Raw genomic sequence first — 16,354 nt, 5'->3', positions numbered from 1 at the left:
TTGGCCATGCAGGCCATTTGCACGGAAAAGAAATGCTTGCGGTAACCCTGCTGTATTCCATTAACACGGCCATGGTAAAATGTACACAAACCATTGGCCACAATAATGCTACTTTATGCGGACACACAAAGACACACACTCACAGAGGTGGAGGGGGCCAGGCAGACATGCTTCCCTCCGGGTCCTCACAGCCACAGCTACCTGTGCTCCTTTGTGGTGACACCAAACACAGCATACATTGTGCATGCATGTGCTGTGTGCCATAGGAGCCCCCCCCCCCCCCCCCCCCCGGGGGAGTGAATGGGAGCCGGCTGCCCTCACGGGGCCGTGAATGCTATCTCAGAGCACCAGCGTGCACGTGCCGTGTTCCCACACCCAGCCGGGCCGCCCCGGGGAGAGGGAGGAGCATTATTCCGCATGCCCTCCCCCCATCTTGTGTGCGCCTAAATGTTTCCATGCACATTATCAAATAGCGGGCACCCTCTGAATGCTGGCAAACAAAGCGTGGGACCGCATTGTCACTGCCACGTCCGAATAGCAGTAATCTGCGTTTTCCATCGCGGCATGCAGGTAGCCAGCGAGCTGAGCGTCTGAAGGAACAGCCCCGGGCAGCTGGGCAAAGCCCATGTGTGCTTCTTACGCCAAACAAGCAGACTAATCAAGCCTTCCAGCTTACATCCATGTGTCCATCCTCCAACCACTTATCCTTGACACGGTCCAGGGCACTGGAAAAATCCCCACACTAGTGTTCTGCAAACAGGCTCTAGCGCCTGTTTGTCCCTTTTGATCAAAGCAGAAGACTGTTTCTTTCGATCAGCAGAAACTGAACTTTCTCAGTCTCAGTTTCCCTTTTAAGTAAGTGTAATTCTTAGTGGATGTGTAAGTCAAGAATTTCTTAGTAATTATGCAGCATTCCATGTTAACTAGATATTTTCTGATGTTATTGATGTTGTCTGATGACAGGGCGCTGCCATGATCTGGGCAACAGCGCCTGCCTCTGTCCCACCCATGCAGCTGTACTGCGTCCCCCCCCCCCCAGCCCCCCCCCAAACTTTCCTACACTGGTGTTGTGCTACCTCTCCTGAACTTATGAAGTGGGGAGGGGACTGTGTCAGGTGCCTCTGATGCTCGGTGTGTGGCCTGCCTTTCACCCAAAGCATGCAATTGTACATGTGTCACCCGTACAGACAGATACACTGATCTGCCATCCATACACACTAATCTGTCATCCATACACAGTGATACACTGATATACCACCATACACACCGATACACTGATCTGTCACCCATACACACTGATCTGTCACCCATATACACTGATCTGTCACCCATACACACCGATATACTGATCTGTCACCCAGAGAGACTGATCTGTCACCCATACACTGATCTGTCACCCATACACACCGATACACTGATCTGTCACCCATACACACTGATCTGCCACCCATACACACCGATACACTGATCTGTCACCCATACACTGATCTGTCACCCGTACAGACAGATACACTGATCTGCCACCCATACACACTAATCTGTCATCCATACACATTGATACACTGATATACCACCATACACACCGATACACTGATCTGTCACCCATACACACTGATCTGTCACCCATATACACTGATCTGTCTCCCATATACACAGATCTGTCACCCATACACACCAGTCTGTCCTCCATATACAGGGAAATACTGTTTAAAGGGAGTCAAAGTACATTTCATACTACCTACACACTTTTAAGATTGTAACGATCTTGTAAAGCACATTATAACCACAGTTTTATGCAGACCAAATAAATAGGTAATAATAGACAGATTGAAATTATAATGAAACATAATTTTTAAATTTGTAATGTTTAGTCGTTATATATAATGTTTACTAAACTCAACGTGGTGGCACAGTAATATAAAAAAAACACACGCCTCGCTCCAATTTTCGGAAAGCCTCGCAATCTACTGCCACCTATTGATAGTACAGACTAACTACAGCACTTCATATAATGCACCGATATTCAAACAAGTGCCTTACATATTCTGGTTTGCCAGATCTCACCCATCTACCACGATACTCCCGCTTTCAGACTCAAGAAATCTCACGGCAAACATATTTTATTCCATTATAAACCTAAAATTAGCTACATCAAAAGCGTTCGGGTAGTTTGTAAAACCTTGATACTATTTACAAGGTAATAAAACTGTTACATACATGTAAATACATGTGCAGACTTGTGTCGAATTGAAAATCTCACTCCAGCCAGCTGAGCAAACTCGGAAACCCTGTATATATTTGATAGCAATTTTTTTTCTACCTGGGTTTTATTTACTACGACTTAAGTATGCTATTATGGGTTAATACATATTTTAAATTTCTTATAATACTGATAAGTTGTTTTTCGGGGTTTAAACTTCCCTTAATCTGATCTGTTCCTTAATCTTATCATTGCAGTTTTCAATGTGCTAATTGCGCGCATTTCAAGCACATCTTCATATATAGTGGGAAAAAGCCGCCATAGTCTTGGGGACGAACGAGGATGGAAGGAAAAAAGTAAAGTGCGCCCTGGTTTTGTCTTAGGGAGCGACAGCGCATCCGATGAATTCAAAAACGACAAGAGGAGGAACTAGGGTTGCCACCTTTGGTCGGCTGGCTGGCTTGAGATTTCCAATTTGAGACAGGTCTGCACACGCATTTACATGTACGTAACAGTTCTTTTACCATGTAAATAGTCTGTAGGGTTTGCAAAGAGCCCCAACGCTTTTGATGTAGCTAATTTTAGGTTTATATTGGAATAATCTAGATTTGTCGTGAGATTTCTTGCGCGAGCGTGAGAATCTGAAAGCGCGAGTGTCACACCAGATGCGCGAGAGATGGCAACCCTGGGAACCAGCGGTGGTGGAATAGTAGTTTTGACGTAATTAATACATTTCATGATCTTCTTTCTCTTGTTTTTTGTTGCAAACCCGCAAAGCTGTTATCAAACGTCGAAAGCGGTTTGTAGCCTTTTGAATAAAAGGTAGCATCAAATACAATAGTTTTTTAACACCTGGAAAACGTTTTTTTTTTTTTTTTTTTTTTACTTTTTAGGCTACTTGGTATATAATGGAAATACGCCTTTTCTGTAATGAAACTTGTACATAATACAATCGGTGTTTGGTTCTGGATTTTAATCACAAAGGTGCACAAGTCAAACGATCTACCGACAGAAGACGACAAACTTCAGGACCCTCCATCTCCGCCTCATCATGGCAGGGGGCGGGGGGGTTAATCTGCATTCTCACTGCCCGAAGGCTACTGTATTCACAATCATATTAATGAGAATGCAGGAGTGCATAAAGCCTTCATGGAATACAGTCTAGTTCACAGTATGTTCATACTGATGCTTTGGCCTTGATTAGTGTACAGGAAAAAAAGCATCAGAACCTCTGTATATTGAATGATCTTTTTCCTTGACCGGACATCTACTGCACTCTGCCTAGTTTGTTATTATAAATCATTCGAGTTTGTAAATGAATTATTTAAATCCATTCAAACATGGTTTGAAAGAGATGCATGAAGCAAGATGTTAGCTCTGTACTGAAAGATTCTGCCATGCCAGGTGAAACAATTCTGTGGGTTTTCCGATGGCTGTAGTTTGCCTGATGCATTTCATTGTATTTATACTTTTAAAGTATATTTCCATTCTTTAATAATGACATACATTTCTATTGTTGCAGTTTGATATTGTGCACTATAACAATTTCAATTTTCTTTGAGGACCAAACACAAAATTTGTCCACAATCATTCTGGATTTTTCTGGCTTGCAGAAGTCAAAGAAAAGTGCATGAACATGGTGAACGTTGACCTCATGGGGTTTAACTAGGACTGGTTTTTAATTAAATTCATGAACAGTAAGGCTGACAATGAACAAGAGAACGAGCCGATAGCTGGCTGTCAGTTATTAAAAGCCGCGGCCTCCCTGGTGTAAGGGGTGATCTGTATGTTTCTCTCTCATTTTTCCCGTTTAATAGATGGCCTGTTGTTAATGTAATTACTACTTTGCCCCCAAACAAAAGAAAACAAGGAAGTGTTCCTGAAATGAGTTTAGTGAAATACAGCAAATTCGACACCAGTCTGCCTATTCTTCCTGTTCGGCACAGGGCATCTGAAAACGCTGAAATCGCACATTACATGCGAGCAGCTAGCGGACCTTCAGAGGAGACCTGGGAAGCCTCATGCTTTGCCATGTCTGCCCCCCTTTAACCTCTGACCTGAGTAACATCCATGCATTACTAGCATCCTGTTGATGTAAGGGCTAGCGCAGAGTCTCTTGCTGAAGTGGTCATCTCTTATCTAACACTGAAATGGCCTCAAATTTGTTTTTTGAGTGCAATATTATGTGTTTAATCTTTTCAAGATTACTGAACTGACACTGAAATGACGCGCTTTTTAAAAATGTGTATGTTTCATTTTAAGTATGCACAAAATCAGTACGATATTCCATTCAGGCTACCCAGCTGGTATAGTGTTATAAAAATCTGTCATGTTTGGGCTCAGAAAATACCAGTTGTGAGCATATTGGCGAAGCTCAGTGCTTTTTGCAGGTCCCAGTCCACCCAGTGCGCGTGATCTGCCCACAGCGGCATCTTAATGGACAAGATAAGCTGTGCTCAGGGATGTAAAGGGCCTCACCTCCTGTCGAGGGGTCATGATCGTTTAAACGAGAACCCATTATTGCGGCTCCTTTCTTTAATGTCTGCCCAGTTTCCTTGATGATCAGGGAGTCTCCTCGCAGGCCCTTTGTAAGTGTGACAGTAACGAAGAAGACCTCTCTTTAATGTTTTTACACCCTCTGCCCGTAAAACACAAAAAACACAACAAAAAGCAAAGTAACTCAAACCAAATGGTGCAGAGTCACCACACTCTATATCAGCAGTGCAGCAGTTACAGCCTCGCTGTAAATGCCGAAAAGACTCCAATAAAAAAATAAAAAACTACTGCAGTTGGAAGAGAGTATTCTTTTATTGTTTTACCAAGACTAGTTATATTCGACATCTGAAAATATTTTTAACTATGAATTGGTCCTTCATGTTAAAACTATGCCTTAATGATGGCTGGTGGTTTTTCAACCTATTTTTTAAAATAAATTATTGAAAAGACTAAAAAAAATGCTTCTCTCTTTGCTGTGGTCACTTGAAGGACAGCAGATGAGTGCCTTTAACAGAAATGCGCTTCAGGCTACCTGCTACTGTAAAATCTGGCGAATGTAATTACAAGATGAAAGTCAAGTTATATAAATAAATCATGCACGTATTTTACATGGAATCGATGCCATGATTCCCCTCTTAACAAGCAATAATCATTTTTAAGAGCAAAATAATAATTTATTCTAAAGGTCAGCGGTCCTCTGAGTTATAGCAGAACGAAGAGGTTCCTTGGCTAAATGTTTACACTGGAATAGCCATTAGCTAAGGGGAAGATTTAATAATACAAACGAATTCTAATAACGGCTGTGAGCAGGAGGAGCAGTCTGGCAGAGGCACAGACTTAATATTTAACTGGCATGTTCACTACTGTACAAAAAACACAAGGCAGTCATCACTAACTGCAGAGAAAAGATAAGAATCTCTTTATTAATTTTTAGGGCTCTGCCTCTGATGGCTGGAAATCAGATTCTGAAGCGTGTTTTTCCAAGCGGCCGTTAGCATCCCTGTGTCTGGCTCATGCTATTCACCATTTCTTTACTAAAGACTCAGCTGGCAGGCTGTAATTGATTGTTTTAATTGATTGGGCTGGGGGGGTGACTGTGGCTGAGAGACAGTTTATCTTAATCAGTTGAGAGGGAATCTAAAGCAGGGGCTTGATTTCTTACAGCTGATCACTGCCGCACTGCATGACAGATGGTGGCCTTCCCTGCGCTTGGGGGGCGGGGTCACTTGTGAGCGTAACGCGTCAGGGGCCCCGTCCATGTGAAGTGGAGGCTGATGACACAGGAGCCCCTGAATTATGACATGGGCCGGCTACCGGCCGAGGTGTAGAAGCTGGGAGCGGTGTGAGAAGGCAGTGGCTCCCCGCATGCAGAGGGTGTTAATGCGCCGGTCCAGACTCACCACCCGGGGGACCCACTGTGAGCGGCCTTAACCAGGCACAGGAGCTCTGAGAGCTTCTTCCACAGGATGGGTCTGGAGGAGCAGTCCTTTCTGGGTTTGATCGAATGGATCCTCGCCATCTCCTTCGCGATCAGCCTCGAGAAAAAAACAGGAACAATCACTTTTCTTTCATTCCTTTTTTTTTCATATTTCCTTACGACTACTGAAAATCCGACAGGACTGTTTTCATGTCACATTATTTAAGATGCATGATCACTCAATCTGACTGAAAGCACAATATTGTAAAGCAATCATTTTTTTTCAGATGGATTGATGAATGTTACTTGTAAGATTTCTGGCTTAAGAAGTTGCCCAGTGAAATATTGTTAAATCATATTTCATTTAGAAATGTATTCACTTTTAGTTTCCCCTGACACAGAGCTATTCCTAAACCAACATCATTCTAAAATAACCTCTTAAATAAAATTCAAATTCCTCAGTGAAACTCTTGGCTCAGCCACCAGATGAATCCCTTCCATGATGCTGCGGATGCTGGGGATGCTGAGTTTGCGGTGCTTGTGTGTAAATCAGCTCCAGACAGAGGTCTCGGCAATAGGGGGGACAGGCGGCTTTGTTTAGTAGTGAAACTGCACCCTAAGCAGTGTTAGTCTTACATTTTAATGATGAAATCTTTATCTTTTAAAATTATTTTTAAATCTTTCTCAAGTCACATCCTTTCACGATGTGGCCATTGCAATGTTACGATATACATCCCGCCTCTCCATCCAAAGCCAATGGGTCCAGAGATTGGCAAAGCCCTGAAACAGACCCCATAGGCACCTTCATAATGAGATCTCAGTCTATCTGATTGCCCTGTGGAACTGTGACTGATTCAAGCCATTTTTGTTTGTATTGTTTTGTATTGTTTGTACTGTTGAATTCATCAGCAGGTCAGGAACGTCATGAATGATTCTGAAAACCAGCTCTAGGTCCCCCTTCTTTACTATCTTGCCTTGGTCAAAGAAGAGGCTTATGATGTAATGGAGCTTATTTATTGTAAAAAGGACGAGTGGAGGAGAACTTGTGCCATCCCAGCATTTATTAACAGGTGGACATGTCCCCGTGGCTGACTGGATGCCTATATGGGTACCACTTCACACTCTTATGAAGGGTTTACAAATCCTTTATAATCAGGTTATTAATTGGGTTGTAACACTTTGGAAATTGTTATTAGACAATTAGAAACAAGTTACAACACTGTTTCATATTATTAATGAGCTATCCATTCATCCATCCATGTTCCAAACAGCTTATCCTACTCGGTCGCGGGATTAATGAGCTAATTACTACCATTTATAAGTGGCAAAAGGGAGTCTTATATGACTATGATGCTGATATGAATCTGAATCAACCTGCATGAAGGCACAGATGCCCTGGAAATACATTGTTACTGCAGAATTGTCTTTCAGATATTCATTTTCTGTCCTGGATGGCAGGTTGGATAGAGGGAGAGAAGATTTGGAGAATAACAGCTCAGTCAGCTTTTGGGTGACACTCTAGTCTGGAGAAATGAGGAGGCAGAGTTACAGAACTGCCTGGGCACAACATACTACATGATGAGCTAAAATCTGATTCATGAGAAGGCCTCTTTTGGGGGTGAATCAGATTGATAGAGGAGTTGGGGGAGGTGCTGTGGCTTTCAATGCTGCTTCTTTAACATGTCGATATACAGGGAAGAGGGAGGCACCTCAAAGGCTTGGTGTGAGATCCAGCCCGAGGGCATTGTCTGCATGGTTAGCATTCTGCCGACCTCCTGCCTCTCCGAGAGCCAGCCTGTTCGTGCGAGTCCATGTCTGAGGGCAGCGGTTACCTGTATATGACGGGCTGTCTCAGCAGATTATCGTCCATCACCTCTCCCTGCACAAACTCATAGCAGATGCCGTTCTGGAAGCTGCAGTAGAGCTCCGGGGCGCAGTCATGTTGATGAAGGACCCGGAAATTCTCCATCTCCCTCTGGCGGTCCACAAAGAGCTCGGTCTTGTTACCGTAGATACGGACCAGCACCACGTCTCCCAGCAAAGAGTCTACGTAGCAGCCTATCAGCTGGTTGGTGATGCCTTCGGTGAAGTACTGCTCATGAGTGAAAAGGGGACATTTCATGTGGACCAGTCACAGCTGTTCTGGCAGTTTACCATGACTGTTCTTGCAGTTTACCTTGACTGTTCTGGCAGTTTACCTTGACTGTTCTGGCAGTTTACCATGACTGTTCTGGCAGTTTACCTTGACTGTTCTGGCAGTTTACCTTGACTCCTCTGGCAGATTACCTTGACCTTTGCATGGCTATCACACAGTGGGTCATGCTATTAACGCACTGAAAGTCACAGTACTATTTACAAGTGAATCTTTCTCTGAACATTATCTACCAAAGCTCACGCTGCCTGTTTTCCAAATGAATTTCTCTTGTTCTGTTAGCTATCGATAGCTATAATGGCAAAGTCACACGTGCTAAACTGGAACGCCGCTCCCAACGGCTGCGTGTGCTTAACATCTTAAGGGAAGAAAGTCATTTATAACCAACTTTCAGCTCCAGTGCCGAAATGCTTTCAGCAGCACTTCACTTCCCCATCTTTTCATGTGCCTCCACATGTTTATTTGAGCAGGTGACCTGATCTGCTTAATAATTCTGCCGATTGTACTCGGCTTCTGAAGTCCCACTTTAAAGGAGTAAAGCTTGCCTCACGTAGTCAAAGAGAGAGACCTGCACACCTACCAGCATGTTCCTCACATCGTTTCCAGGGCCTGAGTCTAGTTTTCTTTCTTTCTTTTTTATATTTCAGTGTGGCATAACTCTATTGCATTCAGACCAAGATCAAAGAAGTCTGGCTGCCTGTGTTTGAAGTCTTTTTCCATTTGAAGTCTCTTCCAAAGATGCTGAGTGTAAAACAAAAGTTTACACATCTTTTGGCCTTTTCCTAGCAGCACGTGATGTGTCGGGTATTGATTGTACATACGAGAAGTGGGAGAAGAAAAGACAGTGCAGATATGAGAACTGGCACGTAAATATCAGATTGTATGGTAAAAACGGCCCTCAGCTGTGTACCGAATAGACTGACACCCTCGCTGCTACTTGTGCACCCAGGAGGGTAAAAGGGCAGTGAAACAGATGAAGAGATTATTGTGGGCGAAGTGGGGGACAGGAGATGTTGTGAGCCTGTGACTCAGAGGGAGTGAGCATAGAGATTGGGAGGGATGTGTGTGATTGGCAGGGTGTTTAGCCAGTCATAGGGACTGTTAGAAAGGTACAGGTCACAGGTACAGGAATGGATCGATTATAAGAGGTCCACTGGCAATGGAATGGGGCAGGCTAAAGGTCCAGCTAGCAGGATTTCCACACAACTAGCAACCTTAGACCAGTGCTGCCTGAGTGACAGATTATTTGCACATCCGGACATCTGAGGCACGCATGCAGGGAGGCCCAGGGGCCGCTCTATTGGGCCGGTCACAAGGCTATGGCAACCAATCAGCTGCTGACTTTTTTTTCTATAACACGAGTCATTCAAAGCAAGAGGAGACTTCAGCCCTTTTTGTAGTGAATCTTGGCATTAGCTGAGTGTGTAGCTGAAAGCTAAAGTAATGCAGGATGCCACGTTTCAATGTCACCAGCTTCTCGAGTGCACTTCACAGACGGGCGAGATTACACTGGAACGCCAACTGCTCCATTCAACTGAAAATTAGCTCACATAAATTCAACAGGGAAATTATATATGGACAGCAGGCATTTTGACGCGGGAGAACAAGTGGCCTTTAATGAAGTTTGCCTGTTTAGCTAAGTAATTCCAGGCGAATATGCTTTTTCTATGTTGTGTGTCTTTAGAACAGCTATAGGAACGAAGAGTGGTGCTTGTTTGCAGCATCCTGGCATAACTGATTTACCGTCTTATAATAAATTGTTATTTTTCTTATACAAATGGGAAGCTGACTTTTTTAAGCATTCAAGGGACTTCAAAGCCCCTAAAGCAAAAAACAGACTCATACTGATACGGGTAAAATGCCTGATATTTTAAACGTTATGATTTTTGCGCATTTATTATTTTTGAATCTGTACATGTAGTAAATTTACGACAAAAATGGGGCTATTTCAATAAATTATATCAATCTATTATGCCCTACACAACAGAAAAATGTCTATATACAGGTTTGAGGTCAGAGTGCATGGTGAGCCAACATCTCCGAAGCAGTTGGGGTTAAGGGCCTTGCTCAAGGGTATAATGGTGATATGATTACCCAGCCATTCAAGCAGATGATCGGTTACAGAAATTATGTGAATTTCAGTTGTATTTCCAGAACATTATTGGTATCTGAGAGTCTGAGAAGGTTAGAAGCCTGTAACCCATTAACTGCAGCCGGTGGATGAATTCTATGTCTACTGCATGGTTCATTCCCATGTGACTCACAGAGGGCACTAAATAACACATCATTCTCAGCACAGGGCAGCAAAATGAAAACATGAAAATAGTTTCACAGGCAATACAGGAAAGATCAGACTTAGGAGAACCTCAAGCCAATGAATAAGAACTATAAAGTCCTTTCCTAAATGAAAATGTTTTATTTAATTACCTTCAATGGGCTAGTGTCAGTCTGAAAGGAAAGCTCCTCTCGAGTGGCCCTTGGCGATCAGCACCAGTGTCAGTGCTTAAATCTCTGTATCTGCAGTTGGAAACGTGTCGCTTTCAAGGCGTCGAGTCACATTTGTATGCTATTTGCACGCAGGCCACTCAGATCTGCTATCACAGACAGGCGGAGGGCTCCTGAAACGCCTCAGTGCCGCACAAGGCTTCCACGCTGAATAGGAAGCTCATAGCCAGTGCGGCTTCACGGAGCACGTGCTCCTCGCGCATCTCGGGAGAGTCAAACGTCTAACAGCGTCCTCTCTAAAGCAGGAGACGGACGGCTTCAGTCACCTGCTCTCCTATTCACTTACTACATCACTTTGATCCCTGTATCACTATTATACATGTCTACTGCATAATTCTTATCAGTTTACAGTGCAGGCTGGTTTGTTGCCCTGAACACTGTGTTCTGCAAACTTTTTTTTTTTTTATTACATGTTTCCGCCCTTTTTGGCGCTCATCATCTACAGCACTGTACTTATAGACAAGAGGGAATTGGAGGGACTCACATGAAGAGCGAACTGTGCTGTGTTGTGCTCAGTCGCAAATAGATATATATCCACCTGACAATGTACCCATGCGGATCTGCAACTGCAAGACTGTGGGTATTTCAGAGACACCATCGTTGTGATTTACAGTGATATCCGAAGTGGGCCGTGGGATTTAAGTGTAAAAATGCGAAACCAGGGGAGTGTAGATACAGTCATCAGGCGCTGATGTGATCATGACTGAAACAGCGTTAGCGCACACAGGCACTGGGGCCCTGTGATGGAATGTGCTAAACGCGTGCCAGCTGTGACCCCGTTCAGAAACATTACCACACCCCCCCTGGAGAACCGTGGATTAGTCAATGCGCAGGCAGTCTGAGGCTAATGCTAATTTTTTGTTCCTGAAGTAAGACTTTCATGCAGCCTCAGTGAACAGGGGCTCCTTTTTTTCTGCATACACAGAGCATCACTTTAACTTTTCATAGTTCTGCCTTTTATTTCTCCCTTTTTTCCCCAGCACCACCACGAGTTCATTGCCTGGCCTCTCTCTGCCCAAAGAAAACAGTGTCTGAAGTGGGAGGTGGCTGTGGGGCAGGTATGCTGGGAATTGCCTGTGCTTGTTTTGCCGTGCCTTCTGTTCCACGGCCGGGTTTCAGATGGTAGGATCTGGGGCTGGGACCACCGGGAGCACAGCGCCTATTACTCCGGGAGATTGCTACACTGTTTGCTGACATGAATAAAGCTGTCTCCTCTTCAGAGCTGCAAATTCACAGAGGACCGCCGCGTCCCCCCTCACCGCTGCCGGCCTCAGAATCGAAGCCCCCCCCCAGGGACAAAAGCTAAAAGATGTGGCGGCGGATGTTTCAGGGTAGCAATGAATAGGCAGGGAAAGGGCTCGGACGTTGATTTGTGTTTACTCGCTTCATAGCATTGTGTCATTTTAGATAGTCACCCCCCCCAAAAAAAAAGATAGCTGTCACTGATATCTGGCTACAGTACATAGACATAAAGTCCCGTATCTGGGTCTGATTCAGTATCAGTTTCCTTCCCCTGCTATGAAATAGTCAATGGCCCTTTGTCTTAATCAGACTAAACTCAGGTGTGTTACATTTCAAAATGTTTCTGATATTTCCCAGACGAAAGGTTTTCTTATTTTTTTTTAAGAAAGCAGATTTTAATTTGCAGAAGTGAGCTAGTTAACCTTTGCACCACCCAGTAGCGATGGAGCCCAGCGCATGGCGAGCTGCCCCCAAAGCAAACAGCCATGCGTGTTCCCTTCCTCGGGGTCAAAGCCGTTAATGCAAGTAAAGGCCTTGAGGATGCCCCCAGTGTGGCACGTGTCTCCCATGTTCTCACTCCAGGCCACACTACACCAAATGGAAGACTTTAATATTGCAAAAGCACAATACAAGTTCTTATTATTAATGTCTGCGTTTTCGTTGGTATCTCGATCTTTATTTGAAAAGCACTAAATGGGAATGTTGCTAAGCTTGGGTATCTCAGCACCAACTGAATCTGATTGAGCGTCGAATGATTTGTTTAGCTCATATGTTTTAACAACTGTCCTCTCAGTTTGAGAATTCCATACATCACAACAGCCCATTACCTTCATAGTGTTACCATTATTGCGTCTTTGATTGGCACTAATGCATGCAGAATTTTGATGCCCAAATGGGAGAATAGTATGAGCTTCCTGGCTGCAAACAAACTGACAGTTCAGTTGTGATGCTGCACAGAATTCTGGTATTCATTGCTAAAATCAAAAAATTCAGCTAACGGAGTCTCATGGGGCAAGCTAATATATGCATTTTGTCTTTGTGTTTAGAATAAATACATTTCTGCGCTGAATATACAGACTCTAAAATCTTTTTTGGATAGTATTGCAATATGATTATATATGTGAATAATCAAGCAATTAACCCTCAAAATGTGTAATTGATCGCAATTTAAGAATCTAATTGACAGCCCTAATTCTCCATTCTCTAGAGGGAAGAATTAGTAGAGATGTCAGAAAGCTAGATTAAAAAGAAACTGAAAAAAACATTAATCACAATCACAAATTTTTGGATAGCTGGAGGACTGGTAGGTATTGGCTCTGTACAGATGCTCTGAATGAGTAAATAGTTTATGGACATTAATAAACATTTTTACATTATAATTTATTATTGTGAGATGTCATGGCCCTTGGTTGCCCTTTATGCTGTTAAATAATAAAAAAAATATCTGAGCTAGTACGTTTTACTGAACTAGTTAGCTTGCTACTAGCTGGCTAGTAGTTAAAAAGAAACAGAAAAAACGAACTAAAGTTAAGGATAACTAGATTTAACGAAAACTAACTAAATTTAATGCATTACCTACAGCTACATCAAAGAGCGGAAAAGGGTCCCAGGCCGGCTAATATCAGAAATTCTTAACTTCCACCTTTGATTACAGCTCAATAATTCTGTCTAGCTAGTCTGCTGACTTCCATACCAACGTTAGACGTAGTAGGTGTCTATGCATTTAGTACGTGGAATATATAAATATCTAAACCCTGGATATCTTCAGGTCCTGCCGACGTCCCTGGAACTAAGTAAGTGAGACGATCTCATCGGGGGTCTCTATGCTGCCTATACAGACTGCAAGCCTCAGTATTCACCGATGCTGCTAGCGCTGCTTAGCAGGCTCCCACACTTGCCTTCAGTTTAATCTCTTCTGGCTTCCATTCAGGCCGCAGCTCCTTCAGCAGCACCAGGACATCGCTCCTGGGGTCATTCTCATCCACAGCTATGCAAAGGTGAGGAAGGGGCTTCCGTGGGGTTTCTGCTCCACCTTCCATTGCCGGTGTCCAGCCTGCACTCAGTCCCAGGTAGTCACAGTGCTACTGATCATACCCAGGGCTCATCTTTACTTTTTATCCAGTAACTGAGTTTGCCCACGGTGTTACCAAAGTGCAATGTTCCCCTGGGCACCCTTTACTTTATGTTGAGGGATTGTATATTAACTAGCCTCTCCAAAAAAGGAATAATCTGCAGTGTAAAGTAGACTTAAAATAGGCCTTATATTGGACCAGAGCTGCTGGAATTGCACAAACAGGACAGGTTTTAACTGAATGTTCTAAGTGTGAAAAAAATTATACACCCAACTCACTCAAGCAGTTTCAATGAAAAAAGGGAATTCTGTCACATGACAATAAACACACATATTCATTCTGTAGACCATAATCATGATTGGAAGGGCCTATATTGTAACACATACAGAGTAATAAAATATTATAGTACAATATATCCATGAGGCATTTCCAAGGTGTTAAGACCATTAATGGGACACACTTCTGAGAATATGTAAATCCTTGTGTTTTTAATGATTTATTTTCACTCCCGCAAAGTATCTTCGGTCATAATAACGCTAATGGCCTATTATGGTACATCACAAATCAATGACTGTGTTATTTAGCTCATATCTCCAGGAAGACGCTCTGGCATGCAGCCACCCCGCTGCGAAGAAGCAGAGCGCAGGTGTGTTATGCGCTGGCTGCTGTCTGAAGGGGAACAGTGGTGGCCAATTTCATCAGCATATTTGTGCCCCAGCATTCATTTAGCCGCATTCACTTTGAGAGGCAAGGAGTGGCAATAAAATGCCTGTCTGCTTCCGGGCTGTCAGGTTAGCTTGGTAACTTTGGTGACACGTGGGCCCTTTAGACGAGCCGACATTCCCGCTCTCCCTCATTCCCTCTGTTTCCGGGTTTTCAGGATAGCTTGGTGACTTTGGTGACACACGGGGCTTCTAGGCGAGCCGACATTCCTGCACTCCCTCATTCCTTCTGTTTCCGGTGTGTTGAGTCGGCTTGGTGACCTGGGTGACACGCGGGGCTTTTCAGCAAGCTGACATTCCCACTCTCCCTCATTCCCGCTGTCTCTGGGGTGTTGAGTCGGCTTGGTGACCTTCATGACGCCCGGAGCCTTTCAGCAAGCCAACATTCCCGCTCTCCCTCATTCCCGCTGTCTCTGGGGTGTAGAGTCGGCTTGGTCATCATGGTGACACGCGGGGCCTCTTGGCGAGCCGGCATTCCTGCTCTCCCTTATTCCCGCTGTCTCTGGGGTGTTGAGTCGGCTTGATAACCTTCATGACGCACGGGGCCTTTCAGGAAGCCGGAATTCCCGCTCTCCCTCATTCCCGCTGTTTCTGGGGTGTTGAGTCGGCTTCGTGACCTTGGTGACACGTGGGGCCTTTCAGCAAGCCAGCATTTCCGCACTCCCTCATTCCCTCTGTTTCCAGGTTGTCAGGTTAGCTTGGTGACTTTGGTGACACGCGGGGCCTCTAAGCAAGCCGACATTCCTGCTTTCCCTCATTCCCGATGTTTCTGGGGTGTTGAGTCGGCTTGGTGACCTTCATGACGCCCGGGGCCTTTCAGCAAGCCGGCATTCCCGCTCTCCCTCATTCCCGCTGTCCTGGGATGTTGAGTCGGCTTGGTGACCATGGTGACATGCGAGGCCTTTCAGCAAGCCGGCATTCCCGCAAGCCGGCATTCCCGCTCTCCCTCATTCCCGCTGTCTCTGGGGTGTTGAGTCGGCTTGGTGACCATGGTGACACGCGAGGCCTTTCAGCAAGCCGGCATTCCCGCTCTCCCTCAAGTCATAAATACGTCTGATTGTATATGATTCAAACAATTTGACTCAAAGAAATGATGTACTACAAACAATGTTTCCCAATCTTCCATTGTATTTAATGACTATTTTTTAAAGAAAATGAATGTTTATAGTTGTTCTGCTTCATATATTTACATTTATAGATGCTACATGCAAATAAGGCAGATCAAGAAGCTAGCTAGGAGTGAGTTAGTTAGTTAGTTAGCCTCAGAGCAAGAGCTCCAAAATTCAATACAAACATAGCAAGAAAACAACAAAAGATCAATTCAATGAAATTATTCTGTTTTTATAATAATAATTAATAATAGCTACTACCCTTTTGTATTTAACATTTAAAAATATTTGAGTGTTAGGTTATTCCTAGGGTGTGCTGTCAGGCACTTACTACATATATCAGCTCTTACTTTCAAAAGAGTATTTGTTTTAGAGCAGCTGTAGATTGATTTTGTTGATATGTCATAAAAAGGTCTCTGCGGACCAAAATTTGTTGTCT

General features: G+C 44.0%; 1 protein-coding gene across 2 annotated transcripts in view; it reads right to left on the bottom strand.

The window, feature by feature from the left end:
* The window catches only part of LOC125751690 (ethanolamine kinase 1-like), a 37,690-nt gene extending 23,537 nt beyond the window's left edge, over positions 1-14,153 (bottom strand). Inside the window, exons 1-3 of one of the 2 annotated variants that reach the window (XM_049030848.1) lie at positions 13,911-14,153; positions 7,946-8,205; positions 6,097-6,231 (exon numbers count right to left, since the gene is read on the bottom strand). In XM_049030848.1, the coding sequence (XP_048886805.1) occupies positions 6,097-6,231; positions 7,946-8,205; positions 13,911-14,051 (536 nt within the window). In that variant the 5' untranslated portion in view covers positions 14,052-14,153. The remainder of the gene's footprint in view (positions 1-6,096; positions 6,232-7,945; positions 8,206-13,910) is intronic. The other variant, XM_049030849.1, reaches the window with a different exon arrangement.
* Between the last annotated feature and the right edge of the window lie 2,201 nt (positions 14,154-16,354).

Source organism: Brienomyrus brachyistius, chromosome 11 (genome assembly GCF_023856365.1).
Source record: "Brienomyrus brachyistius isolate T26 chromosome 11, BBRACH_0.4, whole genome shotgun sequence".
In the NCBI taxonomy this organism is placed as follows: Eukaryota; Metazoa; Chordata; class Actinopteri; order Osteoglossiformes; family Mormyridae; genus Brienomyrus; species Brienomyrus brachyistius.
The sequence above is the reverse complement of the archived record's forward strand: the minus strand, read 5'-3'. Positions and strand labels throughout refer to the sequence as shown.